Source organism: Zonotrichia albicollis, chromosome 10, assembly GCF_047830755.1.
Source record: "Zonotrichia albicollis isolate bZonAlb1 chromosome 10, bZonAlb1.hap1, whole genome shotgun sequence".
Lineage (NCBI taxonomy): Eukaryota > Metazoa > Chordata > Aves > Passeriformes > Passerellidae > Zonotrichia > Zonotrichia albicollis.
The window spans coordinates 18754661-18781431 of NC_133828.1; the positions used below are offsets into that span (position 1 = coordinate 18754661).

The 26771-nt window shown below is 40.0% G+C and overlaps 2 protein-coding genes and 1 long non-coding RNA gene across 16 annotated transcripts in view; 1 reads left to right on the plus strand and 2 right to left on the minus strand.

Annotated features, from left to right (window-relative positions):
* PGAP1 (post-GPI attachment to proteins inositol deacylase 1) overlaps window positions 1-18746 on the minus strand; it is a 32998-nt gene extending 14252 nt beyond the window's left edge. Inside the window, exons 1-14 of the mRNA XM_014269794.3 lie at window positions 18594-18746; window positions 14338-14491; window positions 11543-11718; window positions 10756-10927; window positions 9520-9680; window positions 7902-7954; window positions 7659-7725; window positions 6504-6609; window positions 4709-4764; window positions 4511-4594; window positions 3111-3160; window positions 1534-1585; window positions 1238-1315; window positions 239-314 (exon numbers count right to left, since the gene is read on the minus strand). Coding sequence (XP_014125269.2) covers window positions 239-314; window positions 1238-1315; window positions 1534-1585; window positions 3111-3160; window positions 4511-4594; window positions 4709-4764; window positions 6504-6609; window positions 7659-7725; window positions 7902-7954; window positions 9520-9680; window positions 10756-10927; window positions 11543-11718; window positions 14338-14491; window positions 18594-18746 — 1438 coding nt within the window. The remainder of the gene's footprint in view (window positions 1-238; window positions 315-1237; window positions 1316-1533; window positions 1586-3110; window positions 3161-4510; window positions 4595-4708; window positions 4765-6503; window positions 6610-7658; window positions 7726-7901; window positions 7955-9519; window positions 9681-10755; window positions 10928-11542; window positions 11719-14337; window positions 14492-18593) is intronic.
* Window positions 18119-22329, plus strand: LOC141730441 (uncharacterized). Its single transcript, XR_012581942.1, has 2 exons — window positions 18119-18313; window positions 18622-22329. It is a non-coding gene; the product is annotated as an uncharacterized LOC141730441 (long non-coding RNA).
* The window catches only part of ANKRD44 (ankyrin repeat domain 44), a 131966-nt gene continuing 124665 nt past the window's right edge, over window positions 19471-26771 (minus strand). For 9 of the 14 annotated variants that reach the window (XM_074548219.1, XM_074548222.1, XM_074548221.1 and 6 more), the window contains 2 exons: window positions 26279-26370; window positions 19471-24101 (listed from right to left, as the gene is read on the minus strand). In XM_074548219.1, coding sequence (XP_074404320.1) covers window positions 23836-24101; window positions 26279-26370 — 358 coding nt within the window. In that variant the 3' untranslated portion in view covers window positions 19471-23835. Of the gene's footprint in view, window positions 24102-25898; window positions 26027-26278; window positions 26371-26771 lie in introns of those variants that run through there. The other 5 variants (XM_026795752.2, XM_074548224.1, XM_026795753.2 and 2 more) reach the window with 3 other exon arrangements.

Here is a 26771-nt window from a genome sequence, read left to right on the forward strand (position 1 = left end):
ATCTGAGAAGTCACTACATATTCAGATTATTTCTTTTCCAGGAGAATTACATACTTTCATATCTGTAAGTCTAAACCCCCACATTTCTTATTTCTTTGTTGTTAACAAAAGCAGTGTTAGCTTCAGTGAAAAACAACTCCCAAAAACCTCCTGACCTGATATTTTTAGGCAAATTTATTATCCAAAGGTTAGTTATATTAGTTTTCCATTTTTTCCAAAAGCAATATGCTATACTTACCAAATGAAAAAATGTGTGTTACAGGGAGCTGGACTGTTCTGGAATCCTCTTTGAAGAATTCACAGCCCAAAGTATACTGCAATTGAAGATATTAAAAACAGATCTAAACCAAAGCACAAAACTAGAAAGCCTTTGAACTTGCCAAATTACATTTCCCAAGTGATCTCTCCTCTATCTTTGCTTATTGAACATTGTGCATTGCTACTTTCACTGCAAGATGCCTCTGTCACAACTATCTGAAGACACACTCAGAGAAGAACATCACACTCATTTGTGCTGTGAATGACTTCTTGGCTCATGGATTAACATACCACAGACTCAGAGACTGTTATTTGTGTCACAGAAAGCAATGTCAGCTCTGATCCATCTTACTGGAAATTCCAATTCAGTACTCTGCCATTTCCAGGATAACTGGAAAGGTCTGCCAGATCCACAAGGGTAACACACCAAGCCTCCAAATGTCCTCTTACTGGGATCCTGAGAGCTCCTGCTGCAAAGATATCCATCTCATTTGTGAGAGTCAGACTGCTGAACTCTGCACAACTCAGGCTACTACACCATTTGTGTTTCAAGAGCTAGCAGAGCTACCTGACCTATGCTTCCCAGAATCCAGGTGTGCTGCCTTCCATTTTCTGTAACCTCTGCTAACCTGGGTAAGAGAAATGACTGTTCAAAGGTATGAAGATTCAGGAAAACAATCAGAGGATTAAGAAGAACAAGGAAGATTACCATTAGAATCTCCAGCAGGAACTCTAAGAACTGATTTGAGAGCCATGGCCTTGTACATATTTCAAGCACAGTTCATGCCTCATTGTTTGGTATTTTATCAAAGTGTTTCTGAGCTTACAGAAGCTACTTTCAAACCACACTACACTGTGGGTCTATGGCTTCTGAAAGTAACTCAGTACATATTAAATATACTTCCTCTTCCTCCTGTCATAGCCCCTGAAAGTTATGAATACACTAAGCAAGCAATTTCTGAATGTGGTGTTTTTTTACCTTATTGCCAACTGCAGGTGGTACCTGAATGACAATGTGGGACAAAGAAGGGTAGTCCAGAAGTTTCAGCATTACAACCTTAAAAAGAAAGGAAGGAAGAAAGAAGGAAGTAGCAAAGCCATGAATGAACACACCCCTCAGCTTGCCCCTTGCCAGTTCCCAGCTGTTGACCTCTTGTACCCTCTCCTGTGGAATGCAATCTGTCCCAATGCTCCAAACACAACAGCTCCTTCCTCTATGACTTGCAACCACCCCCTGAAACACCTCTCCCCCCTCCAAGTTAGGTCCACACTTACCTTGGTGGTTGGAAGTAACTCAGCTCTCCAGGATAAATCAGCAGCTTCCAGGCTGTAAAAATCCATGCACATTAAAGGATGAGCATATTCATTATGCAGGCCCAGCATTATGGCAGTGGATTAATATACCAGCTTCTCTCTCTCTGAATTAACATTTTAAATTGAGAAGAAATTTGGCTGCACTGCTACCACAGTAATTTACCAAACTGCAGTAATTTCAGATAGTGCAAATCTTATTTGTGCAAAATCAAGCCAAGTAAAGCTCCAACTCTCTCATACAGAAAACCTGCAGCATGTATTAGCCAGGCAGCTCAGACACGAAGACAAAACTTTTCATGAGCTAAAACTGCACCAGCATTGAATTATTATGCAGTTTTATTAGCATCTGTTAAACATCAAAACCACAGATTTTCCTATGGAAATACCTAAAATAGAGAATATAAATAAAAAATTTTGTTGGCTGTAGCAGTTCTAAAATGTGTTCACACACTGAACTGCAACACATCCATTTGGTCACCAGATTTTGATTTTTTGAATACCAGAATACTGCTGTTTCTCTAAATAGTGTTCATGCCCTCAGGACAGTCCACAACCAACCCATAATTGTTAGATGAGGTTTAAGTAGCAGTCCTGAACTGCTACTTAAGTTCATCACTTCATGCTGATCAAAGGTTCTACAGAGGAGTCACAGCCAGCTTCTTGGATCAGGAAAAAGTAACTGTGGCATTTGGCTACCTGCTGGAGGCAAGACTCTGCCTGTACACCTCAGTGACCCCAGAACAGATACAAACTTTGCTTGTTCAATTTTGCCTGAAAGCTTTCCCTAATTTGAAGGGTAGAATGAATTTACTTTGAGTCCATTTTACAAATTTAAGCTAAGACAATGTTTTAAATCTATTTTGTAACTACTGTCATAAAAAACAACCACTAAACCACGCGTCCTTCTAAATACTTTTCATATGACAGTAGCAAATTTAAAATAAGAAAGAAAGAGATGCTTTACTCCACTCTTCTGAAGGCTCTGTGTGACATTTGATGTCTTTGCCACAGGGTTCTAAAGAAATAGAATGACAGAGTGGGCTGAAAAGGACATTAAAACCCATCTAGTTCCAACAGCTCTGCCATGGACAGGGACACCCTGCACTAGAGCAGGTGACTCAGGAGCCCATCCAGCCTGGCCTGGAACATCTCCAGGGGTGGGACATCCACAGCCTCGATGGGGGGGCTGCTCCAGTGCCTCACACCCTCACAGTGAACAACTTCTCCCCAACATCCAACCTAAACCTGCCCTGGCTGCTTAAAGCCACTACCCCTGTTCTGCCACCTCATGCCCTTGTGAAAGGTCCCTCTCCAGCTCTTGCTATGAAGGTCAAAAGCACAGCTCCCTGAAGAGGAATATCACCTATTTTAAGAAAAGCTATTCTTTCCTGTTTTCCTGGTGATAGAGAAAGCATGAATTATTTACAATAATGATTTTACTTCCCAATCCCTTCCTACCAAGGATAATTTATACACTTTAAATTCACACAGCCTCACAAAACCCATTTGAATAAAGGACAGGAATTGTTCATACTCACCACATTGATGAATTAGTGTTCATGCAGCCATAAATCCAGCTACTTGTGTCCTGTAAAGTCAATACCATAAAATACTCCATTACCTAGGTGTGATTGCATTTATAAATATATTCAAAATACTGATTACTTCAAACAATGCAAGGGTTAAAACTGATGATAATTAAAGGACTGATATCAATCTTGCAATTATAATTGCAAGGACAGAAAGGTGAAGCTTCAGAGTGAATGGTGGGGGTTTCTAGGAACCATTTTACATAACTTCAATTTGCCACCCTTTATATGAATAAATACAAAGTTAAGCAAACAAGCTTTCATAAATTCTCTTTTAAAAATATCTATCTTACACACCATGTTTAATCTCTTCTAACTAAAAGGAACATCTCAAGGTACTCTTTTAAGCAGTAGAGGAATACTTTGGATATTTAACGTTCTACTGCTCCATTCCTTGAGAATTTATGTGTTCTGAAGCAACAGCACCATGATGCAGCTCTCAGACATTTGTTTTGAACCTCCCTCCTCCTCTCAAGCTGTACTGGGCCTGTGTTTCAGACACCATAACAAGGGAAAAGTTATCCTGTCAAAGCACAGCTAAGGTCACAACAAACATGCAAACACTGCAGGTGCCACTGAGAAAGATACAACAGCACCAAGCACACACAACTGCTGCTCACAGTGGTGGTATGAATGCCATCTCTGCAAGGGGAGGAGAGGCAACAGGGACAGGCAGGATGAAACAGGAAAGCATCTCATTTTTCTTGCTACTGATGTAAAATATGTGATTCTGAAAAGTGTATTTATCCATCTTCAGTTTGCCAAGAGATTAAATTCATTCTTGTATAAGTAACTGAAAAAAAATTTGGCTGAATATCTGTGTCTCAAGCTAAAAATACAAGAAATGCACATTATGGTGTTTTCTCTTCATAGGAGACAACTGAGATGGTGCTGTCTCCTCATCTGTCTTCCATTCACTTTCTTTGCTTAGTGAAAGATTTCTGCAGCCTTTCAGGCTCACTTAAATTTTATTGTGGGAAAGCAAACCTACAAACAGCTTTCCCAAATTAGAAGTATGGAAAAACCACAGCAGCACTAAAAACAACTTCTTCCTTCAAAACCATTGATACAGAACTGCACTAAATCAAAGGACACAGTAATTAGAGCTAACCAGGAGAGTTGGAAAGAAAACATCTGAGGTTCAGGTGGCACTGAAGGTCTCAGATCTTGAGTACTAAGTGGGACATGCTAAAACAGGTAGTGCCTCTGACATGCATTAGGCTGTGATTGCAAATGGATGGCAGTAATTTCAACAGCTGCTCATTAATTGTCTTAGGACTGCAGCAAATGGAAATTAAAAATCACATCTTTATAAACAAATGCCAGACATTAAAGAAGTATTTTCTCACCAACATACTATTTTCACAGTAAACATGACTGTATGATTTTCTGTGGCTTGCAAGAGGAAATGAGAAATATTTTCCATCAGAATCCTAAAAAAAACCCAAAAAAACAAAAGCTCATTATTAAAATAAAAAACCACAACCCCCCCCAACACAACAACCAAACAAAAATATAAACACACAATGGGGAAAAATATTACTTACATTGTAAACTGAGTAAGTCCATTTTGAGGCTTTGACTGTAATCCAATTGAAAGCTCCTAAAAATAAATATTTCAGTATGCTGCACTGCAGAAACAATTATCCTTTCATCCAAAACCTGGTATTTTACTGATCACCAAGGTCTTATCTCCTGTCTATATATGGATATAAACCTTATGTGCTTTAATCAACACTGAGGATTGCTACTGCTTACAATTACATGCAACAGTTATCATCAGTTACACAGGAAACAATAAGCCCTAGGATCCTGTTAATAAATACTAATGGCAAAATAAAAACCCCATGGATCTTGAAAGAAAATAAAGGCAACAGAACAAATAAACCAAATTATATTCGTGTAATTACAGGGTGGGTGATTAATGATGAGGCAACATTAGGAACAGCCCCAATCTTTGTCCCTGTCAGCATTTTAGAAAGCTAATACAGAAACTCGTGCAGAAGAAGGTCAGCAAAGTGAGTAACACAAAAAACCAGGAGCAGTTTAAAGATATGCCTAGGGAAAAGAGTAAGGCAATAATGAAGAGCTCAGAGTACAAACAATGCCAATTGGCATGCAAAGAGGTTGTATCTTTCTCTCATTTAAGGAGAGTAACAAATTCATGACAGAAGTTCAGCTAAATGTCAAGAGGTCACCATGAATAGGAAGACAGAAACATGAAATCCAATTTAAAAGAAATTTTTCTTCTTGCTAAAATCTGACCCAAAAAAGGCAACCCTCCCAAAATATCAGTTTCACAACCTCTCTGGGCACCTGTCCTAGTGTCTGACGACTTTCCTGGTGAAATATTTTTTCCTAATACCTAATTAGAACGTCTTTTGTTACAACACGATTTTTACTGCCTAATTGTAGAAACCTTCTACTTTCTAATTGTGCTATCACTGTAAACCTCTGATAAAAATCTAACTTCATCTTCTCTCCAATTCTTCATTAGGAAGTTGAAAACAGCAACATGATCCCCCTCAGCATTTTGTTCAGGGTGAAATTCCTCAGTTCACTCAGCCTCCTTCCCCCATTTCCCACACCTCAGGAACTGCCCATTTGGGTGGTCTTTTGCTCCACACTCATTTCAGAGATGCCAATGCATAAATGCTTTCATGTAAGAGGGTGCCCAAAACTGGACAGCAAAGTACAAGCTACATTGGTACTTCTACAATGTCTTACACTGAGAACATTCCTGAAATAAAATGGTTTGTGTAAAACAGTTCAGCCCACTTCAGCAAAATAAAGCTTTGCTCTACAAAAGTTGTGTTTAGTCCTTAAGATTCCATGTAGTCAAAATTTCTCACTTTTAACTCTGCACCCTTAGGAAGGAACTGTAGAAGGAATCCCTCAGTGAACAGTTCATTTCACCCTGCCATGTCATGGGGAAAAGTGATTGATGGAGCAGGTCTGAATGTTCAGGATTTCCATGAGCAGAACAAAATCACCATAATGGCTCTGCAACACCCCTCCAATCCCTCCTGCAACCACTGCAGATAAAACTGCCCTTCTGACATCCAGCAATTCCCACTTTCTGAGATTTCCTACTGGACAACCTGGTGTAAATATGACTCCTCAGAGTCTGAGCTATAGAAAAGTGACAGATTTTTGCACCTATCCCTGTTAACCAATTTAATACCAAAACCAAATAAATACAGATTGCTTAGGTCTATAACCTGTATATTGTTTTAGTTTGCCTGAAGGAGGACAAAGTGTATTCTGAAAGTGTAAATGAGAAGATTAACCATTAACAAAGCAGTATCACTGAACCCTATTAAAAAGAAAACTGCTGCTCACCTGTGAGGTGTGTAAAAGCTTCAGGATTTTCCTCATACATCTTTGCAGGGTGTCTCACAAAGTGGTGATTCAATACAGACATTCTCTTCTTTGGATCCTCAGTTATCTAAAACAAAAGCACATTATCAATTTTTACCAACATGTGTGATTTAAGATCACCTCATGATCACAGCCAGCAATAGAGTTTTGTGGAGGGAAGGCAGCAGAGATTGTTAGAAGTCATTGAACCCCTTCTGTTCTGAATTCAATACTCTGAAGTGCCACCAACAGCCAATCACTGCAATACAGAAAATCTACACATTAATGAGCACAGCCAAAACTTTCAGGAGTTTTACATTCTCACCTACTCATAACCCAGCAAACCATTCCATTAAACTTTCTTTATAGGCACACATGCATTCTTCCTGAAATGAAACTCAGGCCAGAGCTTAAGAAAAATTCTCACATTTAGGCTAATCTGAGCTCTCATATCCAGCTGTATAGCCACACTGGGATTCACTTTTGTTTGGATTTTGGCTGGGATTTTTGGTTTTTTGATTGGTTTGGTTTTGCTTTTTCCAAATCAGCCTTCCAGGACTAATTTTTATCTATTCCACTTTCCAAAACTGTGGCCACTTCAATTGATTTCTGAAAAGTTTTACCCTCTAGCACAGTCAGTGCTGCAGAACTGTACTGCTCTTTTTGACTCTCAAAATCACACAATAAAATAAGTACACATGAAAAACCAGAGGAGTCTGTCTCAAACAGCCTCAGAAGGAACATCTAAAATCCTTCCTCTTCTGTGTCTTGGGCTCTGCTCTTATGTACACGTTAGAGGTCAAATTCACAGCTACAGATCCAACAAAATTTGTTTATCCTGGTGCAAGGTCAACTGAACCTGCTGCTTTGTGGAAGAAATGTTCAGCCCACAGCTCAGCTATAAAGCATCAAGCAGTCAATAATGAAAACTGAGCTAACACCTTATTTCTGACTCTTTGGTTAAACAACACAAAGGGATTTCTCAGTGACTGGTACAAAATGGAAACTTCTCAGCGTGATTTCGAATAATCAAGAAAGAGCTTTCTGTGAAACAGGGAGATATTTCTCCTGATTAAACATTCTGGGATGGAAGAAGAAAGTGTGATGGGGAAATATACAGAGATCACATATACAGACCTGCCTTGTGTTTTCATCTATGAGATCAAAAAAAGCTCTAATGGTAGCCAGGATCAGTTCTTTGCACCTAGAAGACAGAATAAGGAAAATTAAATCTAGAAAGGTAAGATCCAGGGTGTTAAAACTGGTCAGAAGAGACTTCACCATAATAATAAAGTGAAGTTAAATTATGGTAGAAAGGGTTAACAGTGGAGAAGAGAGCTATGCACAGGGAGTCAATGAACCTGTGTTCCATTCTCTTACCACACTATGGAGAGATGGTCAGTTGAGGCCCAAGCTCTAGGCACAGCTGAGCTCTGTTCGGGGGAAAAAAACCATTAAGCTTTTATTAGTACTCAATTCTAAAACTGTATGGAAAACTTTCCCCTCCTTATTTAAACATATTTGCACAATTATTAAAAATAACAGCCCTTATCTTAAAAGTTTCAGGGCTTAGGGTGCAGCAGAATGACTTCTTCAGTCACCCATCTTGCAAGCACTGAAGCACGTGCAAGATGAAAATGATAAAACAAAATTGCAAAACTATCTGTGTTAGATAGCAGGGACCAGAGGTGAAAGGGCAGAAAATGGAGAGGAGGAAACTTACCAAAAATTTCTTCAAAGACTGCTTCTATGACTAATCTTACTATTTTAATAACTGATCCTGGCACATGAGAATAGCAGCATGCCAATGAAAGCTGTTCTTGAGAAACCAAGGGTGTCCTCAACAGCAAGAATCATCAGAGCACCACAAAGAAAGGCTGGTCAGTCTGAAGCTATTACTTGCTTTAAATGGATTTCATGTATTACATTTTAGGGACTAACACTATCTAAAAAACCTCCCACAAATGGAGCTCATCAACCTATGGCTCAACATGAATCAAATAAACTATGAACTATTAATGCATCATTGGGAAGAAAAATCCAAACTGAACAATAGCAACCACAAGACAACCTCCAAAACGAACCAAACAAAAGCCAGAAAGAACTGGTACCACTACTCAGGAAATCTCATGCAAAATTCTGGTCACCAACACTCAAGAGAAATGAAAGTAGAGCAGATGCAGAGAAGGGTTACTAGGACAAAGGGAATGCAGAGTTAATCCTCTTAGCCTAGCAGGATCCGAGCTGAGCCTATTTATAGACAGCTTTCTGTACAACACAGGGAGGTAAACACCAAGGGAATGACAGCTATTTCATATAGCATTTTAAGCAGATGTCAGAAGAAAGGCATTTAAAAACTGACTTCTGCAGTAAAAGGAAGTTGGAAATTACAAGTTCTTCACCTCCTTGTGTTTTCCAGCTTCTCCATTGTCCATGTAGAGAACAAGTTGATGGAGAGAGGATGGACAACAAACCTAAATACTTCCTGCTGACCCTTGATTAATTTTGAAAGGATAGATGCCTCAAAAGCAGAAAATTGGACTTGATGATTCTCTACATCCTTTCTATTCCTAAATTCTTTGAAAAACAACAAATACAAAAAGAAGGTGCTATGCCAGAGCTCTCTTTTATAACAGAACACTCTACTTCTATACTACACATTCATCTTTCTCCATATACACACCTCTTGCAAAAATACAGGGAAATAAAACTTGGGTTCTAGAACTGAAGAAGTGCAAGCAGGTGGTAAGAAGAAACAGTATCAGTGATAGATGATTCCAATCAGTGCCACACATACTCCTCCAGTGGTGGCTCATTTAGACTACATCAACTATTTCTGATTTTATAACCATACAGTATCCATCCAGTGTTTGAACATGCAGTATTTTCATATTTATTGACACTATGCTGCCCATATAGACACTGATACATGCATTACATTAATAACTATCTAGCACAGTTCCATGCAAAACCAAAAAAAAACAGTTTGCTTTTTTACCACAACAGATAAGGCACTGTCATGTTGACTCAATCTTGGTAGAAAAGCCAGTCCTGAACGAACTTGGTAATCTCTGAATCCTCCCGCCACAGAAAGGGTAGTTAAATTTCTTAAATCTTGGGCCTTTAGAATCCAATGATTGTTTACAGCTGTATAAAAATCTATAAAATATATTAAAATCAATCATCATTTTCCCATAAGGCTATTTGATATAAAAAAAAGAGCTATATAAACATTAACTAAGAGTTTCTGTAAGCCCCCTAGGAGACATTTGAGCTCTGACTATCACTTCTGCTTCACGTAAGAGAGGAAAATTGTTTTAACCCAAACAGGTAGCAGTTAGGAAAGATACATTTTCTTTATCAGCTGAGCACATATATTGTTAGAGTAGCAATCCACAGGTTTATTTGAAGGACAGACACAGATTTACTTGAAGTCCAGAAAACAGTCAGTAAGGACGAAACATTGCACTGAAATCAATTGTAGGATGGAGAATTAATACAAGCACAATAAATCAAATTGAGCAGCTAAAGATAATTCATTCCTCTTGGGTGTCACAGAGAACAATGAAAATTAATGTCTGTACATTTCCTTCACCAATTCCCTCAGTATCTCCATGCAGCAGCACAAATACCACAAAACACATATTTAATCAGTATAGTTTAATCAAATCTAGCTTTTCAGGAAGTGTATAGCACATGTGTAATGATTATACTTCATTTTTATGCCACACTTATTTAGGTGAGGGAAGATATGATCTTTTTTGTAAATATTTAAAATATGTAATTACATCTATATTTATATTCTCACTTGTACAACCTTTGGGTATGAAAATAATTAAATTTATCACCTTTTACAGAACTAACACTATCTCATCCAATAAAGATAAAGGTCATTACAGATGTCAAGTTTCAAAAGAGGAGAAAAAAGAGAAAGAAAATACGTCATTCACTGGAAAGCTTACAAATTTAGTAACATGCCCTGCAACTTATTAAATTACAGATTATTGAGAGCTCCAGGCATCACACAGAAACTCAAGTCCACATAATCCCTTCTATATCACACTTGACTTTCTCTGAGTAGCCTGGCACCCTCAACTACCTGAGTAACAAAGGAACAGATTCATTACAGTAAATAAAGCAGCACATTTTGCTGTTGATTTGCAAGAATCTCCCCACCACAGCTCGAGAGGATCAATAGATAAATACCATGTGGTTAGACAAATGCAATACTCACCAATAAGATATTTGTCCAAAGGCATTACAGGTGCAACGTGAGGTGTGGCTTGTGTAATGAGCAGGTTTATAAGTTCAGGCTTAAAATTCTTCAGAGTGAGCAATGCTCTTGCAACAAGACCACCCATGGAATGCCCAACTATTGCCACACTGCTCGGGGCAAATTCCCGATCCTTCAGCAAAGAGCAATCAGACACATCACAAACAGATTTGACATTGAACTGTTCTTATTTTCTTACCAGCTGTAGATTCCACCCCCCACTCCAATTAACTTATGGTCTTTCAAGGACAACATGAATTAGCATCAACTAAACAAGCTTGCAAATTCAATAAAAATGTACTTGCTATCTCATGAAAATGTGCTTAATATGAATTATCCAGCTCAAAAGGAAATACTGTGTAGCTTGTGTAAGCTTAGCAAACTTAAGCTGATTTTAATTTCTGAAGTTTTTAGGAACAGAGGACATCAAAGAACTTTCCCAGAGAAAACTTGATGTAAGGCAATGCTATATGAATATTTTAGTAAACTACCAATATTTACATCTCTACTAGAAAAAGACATCCATTATGCACAGAAGTATTTACTTAGAAACACAACACAGAACCTCCTTAAAGCTCTGGGATTGTCACAAGTACTAAAAACCTGTTAAAGAGAAGTAATTCTCTATAGCATTATTATCACCTTCAAAAAGTCTGCCTCCCCTACTCCTCAGTTTTGCAGCAGGAAAGGCAGCCCAGAATTCCATTCCCAAAGGGAAGTGCACAACTCAGCACGTGGCACTACTTACCTTGTACAGCTTAAGGATTACTTTGATGCACTCATGCACAAACTTGGTCTGTCGTTGCAGGCTGCCACCATACAATGCAACCAACTCCTCATTAAAGTTGACACTGAAGAAATTAAAATGATACTTGAAGTCAACATCTTCTGCTTTTCTAAGTGCAATGGAGCCAAGAGAACGTACTAGAAAAAGAAACCACAGCAATTAGAACAGTCCAACAGTCACTGCTCAGCATCACTTTAGCAGAAGAACACACAAATACATAATAAATTAAGAAACAAATACATTAAATCCATTGTTCACCTCAAGTCATTTAGAAAAGACATTCTAAACCAAACAATTTCTTTTCAGCTGACTGCTGACAACAGAGGTATTTTATGTCAGGAACAAATTTATACAAGGATCATGTTCCTCCACCTTAGGGCTGCTTTTCTCATCTCATTTGCACCTTCTTAGTGCCACCAGGAGAAGAAGGCAACCTTGATTCCAACTGTAGAGGCAGTCCTATTGCTAGGATTTCCTAAAACTCCTTTGAAGGCCATCAAGAAGAAAACTCCTTTGAAGGCCATCATCTAAGAAAACATTCCCAAACACCACTAAGATAAGCATGGGGGATTGCAAAACCAAACCCTAAAGGACACTTGTCCACCTAAAACCTCAAGTGAGGAAATGTTCACTTTACAAGGTCTTGCTTCTGACCTGTCTTCCCTGGCTACTGTTCAATTCAGCCTTTTGTGTGCAGAATTGTCCCCAAGTTTCCATGGAGACAATGCAGGATGGGAACAATAACAGCTGCAAATAACAAGGCATGGTAGAAGAAAATAAAAGTGAAAGTCCCAAAAGTGCCTATATAAAATAACAAATGATGGCCATAAAGGTCTCCCCAAATCTAGCACACAGGAGCAAGATTCTCCAAGGGTACAGGTTGAGAGAACAGCAGGACCCTCCTTCTCAGATTGTCTTTTACTCAAAGTCTGAATTTTGTACGTTTTACAAATTTCATTTTAGTGCTAATGAAAGATGACGAATTAATATTTCAAAACTGCCTGTTAGCACATCAAAAACTCCTGAAGATGGGTTGTGAGTGAGCCTCTTCTTTCAAGTGAAAGGACAAGAGGAAATGGCCTCGAGTTGCACTAGGGGACATTTATACTGGATCCTCAGAAATGTTTCTTCCCCAAAAGGGTGGTCAGACATTGCTGCCCAAGGTGGAGTTGCCATCCCTGGAGGCATTCAAAACCTGTGCAGACGTGGCACTCAGGGATATGGCTTAGAGGGGGGCTTGGCTGGATTAATGCTGGCAATCCATGATGTTAAGGGTCCTTTCCAACCTAAATGGTTCTATGAAGATAACAAGGACAACAAAGGCAGCAGCAGCCCCTGTCTTCATTGTCCAGCAAATAAGAATATATTTTAAACAACAACAAGAAAATTACAATAGCAACACCTTCTCTGCTCATCTAGGCACCAGAATAAAACTGTGTTATCTCACAATGAATTCTGAACAAAGTAAGAATTAATATTAATTAATTTTAACAAAAGTTTTCTAAAATGCATAGATGATGTATTGCCAGTCTCCCTAAACCCATTCCAAAAAGAACATTACTAAAATATTTATTGTTCCTATAGCATGTAGTACTTCTACTCACCTAGTAAGTTTGTTTTCCAGATATTCCCTTTTGATTCCTAAAATGCCCTGAGAGCACCATTCTATTTCCTGCATAGTGATATACTGCCATGTGTTTAGAGACAGCATTAATTCACAGATTTGCAATATTTGATGCACAATTACTAAAGTCCATATGGCACCTCTCATAATCATTATGTTTGTAATCTTCTTTGGATGCTATTGTGCCTGCAAGTCTCTATGGGTTTTCTGAAAGTACTAATTGGTAAAATATTTTACACTACTATAAGCTAAGCAAGTACATTATCAAAAAACTCCAGCTCTCTAAAGGCTCTCTGAAATCAGGTAATTTAATCATCAAGTTTAGTGCTAATATAAGGAAAAATTATCACAGTAAGAAATCAGGGCTCAGACTATGCTGGTTTTCCCCCCACACACATCCATTTTCTAACATCATGAGAGTGTTATTTACTGTTTCAAAGCACATTTTAGGGAACAAAAATAACAGTCTGACAAACCCAGACTGGAAGGAATAGCAGGTACCAAAGTAAACATTGAAACACAAAACTTCATGTACCATTAGCTTTGGTATTCAGAAAAATAAAAATGCTTTAAAATGATTACTGCTTTTCCTTTGGAGTCTAGAAATGTAACAGGGAAAACAAAAGAGGCTGTGTGTAAAGTGGGAAGCCAATGTTAAGGAAAAACAGCACTATATAAAGGTGTAGGGAATAATGAAACTAGAGGGCAAGCTTACAGGAATTTCTATAGCATGTAATTCCTTTACATCACAGACAACAGATGGTTCAGTTTCTCCTAATCAAATTCAGGTCATGTTTTATTTGGCATTAACTGCACTAAACATTGTTCAAATCAAAACCAACTAGATGTTTGCAATCAGAAGTACAGCAAGGCTGCAGTGCTGCCAGAGCATAAACTGCATAAACTGTACTGTTTGTGGCTTTCAAAAACCTTGCTGCTCCAGAGAAATATTACAGCTTAACCATTCAACTGATTTCAAACAAAAATCATGTATCTTGACTGTTTGGAATTAAACAGAGTAATATGATCAAGCATTATGACTCTTTCTGATATTATTTCAAACAGAAAACTACCAAATGCACAAATCTGAGAGCTTTTTTGTAGCAAAGCTATAACTCAGCTAAACACTTACCTTGTTTGTAACTGCCAGCATTCCCAGGCAGAAAGAGAACTGGAATTCCTGTCAGTAGGAGATTTTTGTTTTCTTCAGCATAGTTCCCTTCCCCATAGAGATACAGCTCATATGCTGGGTATCGTCTGGCTGTTTTCTTGGGTAATTTTATTTTCTATTGCAAAAGTTAAAAAGAAAACAAGGACCTTGTTTATAGAGTTACAAACAGGAAAATACAGTGGCTATCCAGCCATTTAAATCATCTGGCACATGTGATTTTATTTTTATGGCTGAAGAAATGAGCCATAAAACTATTCCTTACAGTCTAAAGAATACAGAATGAAAAACTGGGTTAGGCTTTAAAAAAAAAACTAATTCAAAATGGAATTATCAAACAAACTGTTTAATAAGTATTATTGGGCATAATGAATGGCTCCAGTCACTCTAAACAATTAGCTTTGAAACAAACTACAAATGGATGCAATTATGTATCTACCAAAGCTGCACATTCATGGAGTAAATCCAGCCTTATAATACAGGTGGGGGAAAGCAAAAAAAAAAGGCATGTCAAAACCCCAGCAATTCTCCCAGGAGAGGAGCAGCTGAGAGCAGAAACTGGGGCACAAGAGTGATGCTAACTATTCCTGCTGCCCTGGAATGGCTCTGGAAGCCTTCCCAAGGCCATGGATCCCAGCACCAGGATCCAAGAGTCCCACCTGGAGAGCAGTGGGATGTGGGTGACTGCCAGGTACCACCTGCTAGCTCAGGGGAACTGCAGCTCTCGTGGGAATTCTCTTAGCTGGTTTTACAGAGATGTCACCTGCAGGGGAGTTTAACCAACAGCAGTTAGCACCTCAAACAGCTCAGCAGGAAAAACAAACCCCTGGTCCCCTGAGGCTTTTCCTGTTTCCTTTCCAGAGCTGGGTGTGTGGTCTGACAAAGTGCCTGGCTCTGGAACAGCACAGGTCTAACGTCCATGTCAGCTGTCACTCAACAACAACAAGCAACCCCCTAATCTAGCACACATCTGATTCACAGGATTAGGATCCCCAGAGAGAAAAGAACAAAATCTCTCTGATCCCAAGGGCTAGGTGAGGATTAATCTCACACCAGTAAGTCAATCTCTTAGAGTCATATGCCACTGTCTTAATTAAATGTGTTCTTGTTTACTGTCTTGGTTTAACACCTGCATAGAGGCTGGTTGGTTTATAATTCTGAGTTTCTAAGATACAGATTTTAAAAATTTTTATGAGTGCAAATACACTCATTCCAGTGTTTGATTATTTATGTTACAACTATGTAACAACTGAGAGAAAATTAAGATAATACAAAGACACATGTATTAAGGTGTAGTTTCTATTTTAAGGAAACACTTTTACACAACAAGGTCAAGACTAAACTCAGTTTTGTGTCAGAAATCTCCTGTAGAGTCTCTCTTAATTGCTTCCCTGAAATAGAAGCATCTTTAATTCAAATCATTTATTGTTTTCTCTCAGCTGCATCTACCATAAAGGTGATTTAGCTTTAATTCTGTGCCCCCACACTCCTTCCCCTGTTCTTGTCTATCTCTGCTCAGCTAATGACTGTTTTCTCCCACCTCAGCTTTCAAAATTTTTGGTACATTGGTTACTTGTAAACCATTTAAATTATGTTTTTATTAATATCTTTATAAAATATCAATTCTATGAGATGTATCTATGTGTGCATATTATTTACAATTTTTTAGTATCTTGATTCATTAACACAGTGTGACACTGTGAGTTAAATTCTTTCACTGAGAAGAAGAAAATTTAGGCTTCATTCAGGGCTTATGTCTTCAGATCATCCTTTGATCTTTTCCCTTTCTTCATCATCCTGCCTTTCCAGTTTCATTCACCCCACTGTCCCATTCTCATTCCTTTCTGCTGCTCCTTTTGGAAAGGCTTTCAAAATTACGTGAAAAAAACCTTCAGCAGTTCCCATTACTAAACTCAGAGTGCCAGCAAGATGTGCTTATGTGACTTCCTGACAGATCAAATCAACTGTTCATCCACAGAAACTTCCCGGTTCATTGTCTTTTCAAAAACTTTTACGGAACACAAAATTAACATGCTGTTCTTCCTTGGGGCATTGTCAAACACAAAAACCCACACAACCCATGAGAATTGTACTGTCAAAATACCGAGGGGTTGGGGGATTTTTTGGTAAATCACAGTTTTTAAATATTACAACAAAGTGGCAATGTGTAACTCCAAAGGAAAAGAGATATTCATGCTCCATGACAGTGGGTTTAAACTGTGAATTCCCAAGACACTGCTTATGCAATCAGTTGTAGCAAGCTACAGCAGCTTTTTACAACGTCAGTGTAGGCTTGGTTTCTCACCCTGGTTCTGTAAGAAATTAGGTTTATGTGAACAACTCCTCATTACTAACTTCTGAGTCTCTCGCCAAGTACAGCTGAACAGGACAAGGGCAGGTTAAATTCAAACACTGCAGTTCTAAAACTCATGCAAAAAAAGATGATCAATGATCAATTATTAGGCTGACCGGGAGCTAACTCACCCTGATGGACACAAAAGAAATGAAACTTCTTGTTTAATTGCTCAAGCAGTTATTTGTTTTGTAACATGACAACAACCCAGAAGCAAGGACAGGTACCTCCCACCGAAACTCCCACGCTGGGGTTTCCTAGCGAAGGCAGCACCACACACACAGTAGACACCAACAATAAAAACCTACCTGTAAAGTACAATACCTCAGCAAACCCAAATGAATTCACAATTTGCCCCCCAGCCCGAAGTACTGTTTTCTGCATGGCAAAAGTGATTACACAAGAAGCAGAAATTCCAGAGGGCAATACAGCCAGCTGTGACTTGCATCTCCTGCATGCTCACCTTTAAGCCTTGCATCCCGCCTAAAGATGCCCGAGTTTAAGCCCTTACATAATGAGTAAAGACAAAAGATGTGGTGGCAGACAAGAGTTTCAGGCACCCGCCAATACCGTCACACGGGTTTTGCCAGTAACTTTCTGTTGGTTGGCTTCAGACTGAAGCTGAAGTAGGTTCTGGCTGCCAGGAGATCTCAAAACTTGCTGTGCAGTATCTAAGTACTTATAACTGCTTAAACGAATTTGTTCTACAGCACTGACAAAACAATCCCTGTAGCCATACCAAGTTCCTCTTTGTTAGGCTAAGACGGCTATATCAAGGTTAGGAAATGAAGGTTACCTAGACCCCAAAATTAACTTTCTCCTTCATTATGAATTTAGACGCTTTTTGCTTTTTGATCTTCTTTACTGTGCAAGCCAGCTTGCAAACTACTTCTGAACTGTGTTATTTAGAATAATTACCATTTTCCCAACATAAATTAGATCTCAGATAATGAAAAATGAATGCTCAGAACTCAACCAGTTATGCTTTTAATAAGAGAGAAAATGCCGTAGTATTTACTACTATCAAAAAGAGAAACAGTTTTCTAACAAGTGCGTGCTGCAGCATTAGCAGCGAACTTACAAATATGCATTTACATCCTTCCATTACTAAACCAGAACAGTGTGTGGAAAATGGGAAAATAGCAATTCTCTCAAACTGATCCCACGTTTTCAAAGAGACTTCTACAAGGCTGTTAGCAAAACAAGACGGACCTCAGAGGGATTTACAAGCTCTCCCATGTACCTTTTGGGACATGTCACCTCCAAAGTGCTCACCGAGAGGACTTTGCACCACTGTTCACCACCTTGAGAGATACACTAATAGTCAAAGCTCAGTTCTGCCCTTTTTTGACACACTGGTTACTTCCCACTAAGAAGTCGCGAGAAGGGCCATGAAGTGCAAGGCTCGGCCTCCTAGGCACTGCCAGCGCAGGCACAGGAGCTGGCCCAGCCCCTTCCTCGGCCAACACCCGTGTGAAACCCAACATCCTGGGTTTCACAGAGCCACTCGGAGCTCCAGGCATCGGCAGCTCGGACCGCGGGCAGGTTTTGCACGGCGGCAGCACGAAGCGCCCCGCAGGGTTACAGGTGGGCGGCTCTGCCACCATTCTGTTCCCCCGAGGGGCACCGCCACACGGCGGGGGCACAGCAGCGCGTCCTGCCAGCCCGGCCCCGCTCCCGCCCAGCTGCCCGTGCCCCATTTACCGCCCTTCGCTCCAGCACGGCGGCGAGCCCCGAGCTCGGGGCTGCTCTCCCTGCCCAGGGGAGCGGCGCCTCAGGCTCCGGACTCCGGGCTCCGGGCGCGGAGGGGCGGGCGGCACCGCCCCGGGAGCGGCAGGTCCCACCTGTTACACCCCGCCGCACTCACCAGGTACTCGGGGTACTCGTACATGTAGGTCATGCTGCACCGGTTCTCCTCGTAGAGGAACATCACGTCCCGCACGCCCAGCAGCACCAGGGCCGCCAGCGCCCCGTAGAAGAGCGCTGCCAGCGCGGGCAGCCGGCGGCCCGCCCGCCCCATGGCGCCCCGCGGAGCGGAGCGCTGCTCCCCGCGCACACGGGCACGGCGGGGCGGGGCGGGGCGGGGCGGGAGCGCCGCGCCCGGGAGGCGGAGCGGGAGGGCGGCCGGGCCGGCGCCTCAACCTGGCCGCCGCCGGCGCCAGGGAGCGGCCGCCATGTTGGGGAGGTCGGGCGGCCGCCGGGCCGAGGGGCCCGCCCGCCATGTCGCGGCTGGCGGGGGAGGCGTGTCCGCCATGATGGGGAGGGCGCCGCGCCGGGGCCGTGAGGGGGCGCGGCCGCTCGGCCCCGCAGCGCTCGGGCGGGCCCCGCGGCACAGCCAGCCCCGCCGGAGCCGGCGCCTTGCCGAAAATAAACCCGCACACCCGCTGGGCACGGACCCTTTGTTTGTTTGCTTTAATTCGGGTTACTTTTAACACCTTACTATCACTGTCTTGAAGCTGTCTGGTGCATTTTAGTCCCTGTGGGACTGCTGCCCCAGGCAGCTGCAGGGCGGCTGGGGCTCCCCAGGGAAAACAGTTAAATATTTAATGACTGAGAAAAAAATAAATTACTCTGGTGGTTTATTTTGTTCCTCACCTTCCCCGAATCTACAGAGAAAGCAAAATCAGCTTTCTAGGGCAATGGGTATTTATATATGAGGGAAGTACGAAGTAACTGCATTTTCATATTCCCTGCGAAATACTTAAGCCTCCCCGGCTCCCCCAAAAGAAACAAAATTTACTCAGTTTTCCACTGTATTTGTACCATTTTTATTTGTAAAAATAACCATCTGAATGCATTGCAATAGTAGTTTACAGTTAGGGTTCTTTATTACATTAATACAGCATTCAGTAGTTTAAAAAGTTACTAAACTGTGCTTGAGAAGATTCAGGTTGAATTCCAAGTCATTCAATGAATTAAGTTTTTTTTTCCTCATTTCATATGTGACATTTACCCAAGTCCTAAAACTTCAATTTACAAAAGCAAACATTACTGACAAAACCCCACCGAAACCATCAAACAATGTTTTATATAGTTTATTACAAATGTTATGCAAAATATAACACTGGCACCAGATGCGTATCACCATGGTTTGTAAAGATATATTGCACATGCTAAAGCATAAAATATAAGACAAAACCTACAAAACATAAGATATTGGCTTTAATATGTAGATCACTGCATAAGAAATGCATAAAATTACATTTTATACACACACTCAAGATTGTCACTAGTTTAAAACGCCCTTTCCTATAACACTGACCTAAGTTTACTTTTTGTGTAATAAGAAAGCATTTTCAGCACTGCGAAAATTATACATTATTCCTATAGAAATTTAGCATATTAATTTTCATTTCAATGCAGGTAGAACATATGAAAAGAAGAAACACTTTATACATTCAAAGAAGGTCTGAAATGAAAATTTACTGGTAATATATTGCTTTTATAACACTCAAATGAAAAAAAAAAAAAGACAAGTTTCACAAAACATTTCCATTATACACAAATATAAAAAGGCACTCTAATATTTCTTACATGACTAAGAATAAAAATCACAAAATTTTTTTAAATCATCCTCAAATACATAACCAAGTTTCTCAACAGTACAATGGATAAACAATTCATTTCATGTGTTTGTTCTAATTCAATAACCTGGCAGTTGTTGACTGCATAAAAGTACCAAACACATTATGGTGCCCTTTTAGTAGCGATGAACAGAAATCCCCTGAGCTATTTCACAGCTATTTCAGGCAGTCCGGAGGTTGTAACTCAGTATTTGTGAGAGAGACCTGGGAGCCCGTCCTGCTCTGGATTCCGCCTGCAGCTGTGGTTACAATACAGGATGAAACGATCCTGCTAGCACACCCGGGGGGCACGGAGCTGCCCCTGCCCAGGTGCCTTCTGCTGGGTGCAGACACAGAAGCTGCCCACGTGTGTAAGCTGCAGAATCCAGGGTTAAGTGCAACGATTCTGTATGATTACTCTTGTAAGGAGTCCACAGAAAGGCAAGGAGATTATTTACAAGAGTAACATTACTCGCATGCTTATATACCTGCCCTAAACTACACATTGATTTCTACATGTGATAAATTACAGATTGATGTGCTAGCATACAAAAAAAAGGATTCTGGTAACTCACATGAGATGTGGGAGAGGCCAACACTGAGCACTTCCCAGTGTCTCGCTTGTGGCAGTTTTCCTGCTGAATCCAGCGCCCTCAAACACGACCTGTGCAGTGCCCTGGAGGTGAGCACAGCCTACATTCCTGTGCTTTTTGGAAGGCTGCATCCTGGCACCATTGTGGAGTTTCATGGCTAAAGGTTGGATTTGGCTCCTGGAAGGACCAGCGTGACTCAGAAATAAATCACCTCTGCTTCTGGGATGCAGCAGCTGTTGCACTCCACAATTACCAGTGTTACCAGGTATTGCAATTAGAAAAAGTTTTGGTAACTGTATGGGCAGCAGGTGAAAATACTGAGACTTTTTAAATGGCTGCTTCAAATAATATAACAACCTTTTATAAAGAGGGCTGGTTTTCTCTTAATGAAGCACTGTCATGTAGGATAACGTAATTTTCTGTATTTCAGGGTGAGACTTACAAGTAATCCTGCCAAGGAACCTGCCTACATTTCTGCTTAAAATAAGATTAAAATGCTGATTCTGCTGTTAGACAGGTGGCAGCTATTTCCCATATGTTTGTTTTCAATGCCATCCTTCTATATTAAAAAAAACCCCAAAAGTTGGGATTACTATTCATTTTGGAACAGGCACCACTGAAAATTCTAACTGCTCTCTCCTCTTATTTTCAGTGTTTTAAGTAAGGTGGTTATTGCTGTTCTGCAACTTTTAAAAGCAAAAATGCTAAGAAAAACCAATTAAAATGTTTTTTGGTGCTATTTCTGAGGAGAAAAGCAAGGTTGCAGATTCTCTGTCATTCTACTTTAGGAACTACAGAGTAGAGAGAAAAGGGTTTTTTTTTTTGTTGTAAACTTTGGAAGATTGCTAACGATCAAGGAAAAAAATACTCAATTTTAGTAAGGCAAAATAAAATTAATATTTATTTTTTTCTTCCTAATTAAAGGACTGAAATCTGCCAATAGATTTTCAACAATCCAGCAGAACAGGGCCAAAAACTGCAACTAAAACTCCAATCCTTACTTTTCCTTTACGCTGCCAAAAGCGAGCACCGAGGACGCTGATCTCACCCTCCCAGCACAGACACAGGCCTGAGACAAGCTGAGTGGAATGACAGGAACACAACACCTGACTCCATGCTGTGCCACAGCTGTGTGGGTTTTCTCACCTGTCTGGCAAGGGGCTGCATCCTTCTTAAACTCTTAAACAAAGGAAAGTGTTTTGTTTTCTGCTTTTTCCCAACACAGCCAGTGGACCTTTGCATTCCATACAAGATGGGCACTCTCCCGGTGTGCATCCACCCTTCCTTTTTGCTCCTCAGGCCCTCAGTCTTGCCAGATTCACATTTCATTTCAGTATGCATGAATGCTAACTAGGAGAACAAGCCATAGTGATTTTTCCTGGGCATTTGTTTCATCTCAAATAAATAGAAACACATTTACATTAAAAGTATATGAACATATTCTAAAGTCTGGGAAAAAAACCCACCTGTGGTCAACACATCATCAGTTAAAAATGTCAACTTGAAACCGGTGTCATAAAATGTAAAATTCACCCAAGACTATTTTACCTCAAAAGTTTATATTTTTATCATTTAGAAAAAACTACTTCATTATGTCACTCACATTTGAACAAAAAAATAAAAGTAGCAAAGTCTTCAACTGAATTACTGAAGCATTTTGGTCCTCTTGGTACGGCTGGTTAGTTCATGATAGTTTTTTGTTTGTGTTTTTTGTTTTTGTTTACAAAGTCTCATTCTTCCTTTTGTACATCTGCTGCAGAGGAGGGTCGGGGTCCATTTGACCTAGAAACTTTGGCAGAAGGAGTAAACATATTCACAAAGTTGACACTGCTTTAAAAGCTGGTGACAAAAGGCTTTTTTAGCATCTGTCTCTGGTCCCCTACACGGTACACTGTTGTGTTTCTGATGTTTGGTATTTCAACTTTTGGTGATATGCTTTCATTGCTTTACCTTTGCTCTGTTAATCCAAACACTGGCAAAAGTATTTTAAAATTCAATACTGTTAACAGTAAAAATAAATTATTTAACCATAGAAAAGGAAAAAAGCGCCATTTAAGTTGGCAAATCATTAGAAACTTTTACATACACCTTTGTCTACACATGATTTCTCCCGCTCTCCCCTTTTTTTACTGGTACTGGATTCATGATTAATGGCTCAGGTGACAGAAACATCTAATGACCCTAATTCTGTAGTGCAAATAAACATTTGTGCTGAATTGAAAAAAAATAAGGGCCAAGTGATTAGCATTTTACAGAAGTGAGGTTCATGGGAAAAATATGGTGGGATGAGCAGAATTTGGCCTTCAGAGTTAACAACTACATTTTTCTAATTGTGTACTGCAACTACGAACTGTAAAAAGTGCCTTCTGTACGTTTAAGTGCTTAATACAGGCAGAATGTAAAAGGTTTCATTTCCTGTAGAAAAGTAATACAGGCAGTTTTAAGATTACAACTTTACCTTTGGTTCATGAAAAAAAATTATCTAATTAACAGAGCCCCTGGAAGCAGGAAACAGACAAACATAGGAAAGGAGTGATGCTCGAATCTGTGAAGGTTATGCTGGAAATAGGATTGTGCACTAAAGGTGCAGCTAAAACATGAAAGAACTCTTTACAAACAGTTCTCTGTTTATTTGTGCTGTCAAAAAGAAAAAAGGCATTTTCTCTTTTTCTACTTAAAATAAGAGGTAGAGACTTTCCACAGGGGCACTTTGGGCCTAAAGAAAACATCAGGAAACTGAAAAGCTGCAGAACTCTATTAGGAATATGTTCCAGTAAATCCCTCTAATTTTGTTATTTAAAGGCTAGATTCTCATCAGCACTACAAATCTTTCAATAACTACTTGTCAAGAATAATAGTTAAGAATATAACCGTGGGATTTAAGCTGTTTAAAAAGACAAAAATTAAAGCTAAAACGAAACAATAACGAAAAAAGTTTTCGAATACCAATGAGTCAAAATGTTTCAGAATCCGAATCATTTTCATTGTACCCATCCTCTGTTCCTATGTTATTACTCAAGGGCTTATCATAAGAGTTAATGGTGCCCACAGCGGAGCCATCGCAGAGGTGTGTCCTGCCCAAATTGTCTTTTTTAAAACAAGCGAAGTTGAAAGCCGTCACTGAACTGGAGGGAGAAAAAGGCATCATGGTAGCCAAAATGAGTGCCAGGCAGTCAGCCACGTCTTTGTTAGGAGCACAAGCCAGGGCTGGCGTATGACCTGGGCACAAACGCAGACAAGGCAATGGTTAGTACTGAGGGCACCTGGGGCACCCGGCATTCCTCAGGGACATCTCTAGGGACACCGTGGGGACACGATGGGGTTACACATGCCAGGCGTGTTACTCGCTCTCACGCACATGCTGGGAGAGACACTGGGGGCACCGCAGTCACCGGGACCACAACAAGCACTGCTCATGTGAAACCAGGCAGCAAACACTGCGCCAGGTGCACCACAGCTGAACACGGCTCTACAGCACACACAGCACGGCCAGTACAGAACACAGGCACTGCAGCAACAGGGACAGAAACTGGCATCGCTTCTGTGTGCATGAACGAGTCTCATTCTGAGAACAACAGCTTGCATTTAACATGAAAGGTATTAGTTTAAAAATTTTTGATTTAATAAGCAAACAATTTTAAAGATTGATCAGTTGAGTATCTACTCAACTTGGCAAGCAGTTTATTTAGGAATGATATTATAAAATAATTAGACCAGTGCAGGGGGTACATGGATAGCAGGTGTGACTGGATGTTTAGTTCCCAACTAAACATGGATGTTTAGTTACCCAACTAAACATGGCTGTTTAGTTACCCAAATATACACTGTGTTAGAAGAATATCAGCTGTTTTCAGCAAGCATGGCATACACTTCAAATACACAGCTAATAGGACTCCAATGTCAGTCAAACAAAGGACTGGGGAGCAATTAGAAGCTTGTCTTCACTGCAGTTTAACTTGGGTCCTGTCCAAGCACTGCCCTAAAGCAGCTCTTCATGTACATGAGCCCTGGAAGGCAGTGTGCTCATTACACTTACTGTCTGTACGTTTTACATGCTGCTGTGCAGAACTCCAGCCCTTTCCAACAAATCCTCCTTTTATGCTAAGAGCTGAAAAATTCTTTGGCAGCTGGTTAAATCTTCAGCACTGCAGCAATAGTAATGCGAGGCAGTGGCCACTTCTGGTACCTACTGCCTCGAGGAAGCCAAGATCTGCAGCACAGATGAACTTGGTAAGCAAAAAGTGAATACAGTTTTGTTGCAAAATACCCACATTTAAGCACTGATTGCAGTCAGTGCATTTCCTCTTCCATGTGTTCCAAGTGTTAATATTCTTTAGATCTGTGAATGTGCTAAGGTTCTACTTGAACATCTCTCTTTTAAAATGTGTACGCTGTTCCTAGAAAAACTAAATGCGTATAAAATTTAAATCTAATTGTCATTTGTTACATACAAATTAGCTGGATGTGTATGTACTGTTTTAAGGATAAAATCTGTGGTTAGAAAATAGTCTGGTTCATTTTTCTGTCACCTATCTCTGAAGTGAGGTTAGGGTCAGATGACTTCTGTGGAACTCATTCATGCAAGTATAGCTAAGTAGCATTTGGCTTATAGTAAATACCAATCAGTTCTTTTCATCCAGAGATCTCAAATGTCTTGCAATGATGGGTGAGTAGTTACTTTATTTAGTGTTACTTTATAGATATGGAAAGATGGAGGTACCCAATTGTTACATTAATGCCATGAAGTTAGTATTGTAAGAAAAAACAACTGATTTCAGGAAGATATTTTTAAAAACTATAATTGTAGAATCACATCATTCTATGGTTCCTTTTAATTTTTAGGGAAGGGCTTCACTGAAGCCTGAAATAAAATTATTTAATTTAGTAACCAATTATGTATTTTTATGAGACAACAATAATTTAATTGCATCTTGGTCAGATAATTTGCAAGCACAAGGTTTGATCTCAGAATGAGCTGGGACACACTCAAACACATGTCGATGGTTTTCTTCCTACCCATTAAAACATGCGCTGATTGAATGCAAATTCCTTAATTCTTCTGCAAGGCGTCAGAATTATCCGGTGCCACTTGCATGTTTAGGAAATTCAAGTTACCACTGCACTCAGGCATTAAAAAAGACTAGCTGTTGACAGTACATGCAAAATGAACAGTAAAAGGGACCACTGTGATGTTTAAAGTAGATTCTTATACTAAAGAAAGAGTATCTTTTAATTTTCTTTTTTTTAATAGGTACTCACACAACTCATTGTCTGTTCTTGGAAGGATAAAAGCATCAATGAAGTCTATCATCACCTTTTAAGTCTATTGCTTCAGTCTGTTGTAAAATTACCTGTTGGCTCCTACTGAAGACTGTCAAAGTGTATCATTTACTTACCATTTTCATCTACTGCCAGGACACAGGCCCCTTTGGCCAGCAACTCTTCAACCACCATCTTTAGGCCATTTCGTGCAGCAATATGAAGAGGTCTACAAAAACATAACAACTAAATTCAACTTTAGTTTACAACAGATTTTCTACACAAAGTTAGGCAATGCTTAAAGCACACTGCGCATGTGAAAGAGAATGGTTTCCTTCCTTGGATCATTACAATTGTATCGTAGACACTAAATTTTATTGCAGCCTTTGAAATAATTGACATGTTCCACATCTATAAAACAAGATTTCTTTTGTGCAAGCACACAAAGATGGCTTAATACTTTCCAGCCTAAAGACTTTATTTAAAAGTCTTTCTCATTTTTCCACTGTTTGCGGCACATAATTGATGTTTAAAAGGAAAAGGAATCCAAAGCTGAAAAACGCCTGTGTTCTGTCCTTAATTCTGGCTGCTACAGGCTGTTCAATATCATTGTATTGCCTTTTTATCCTT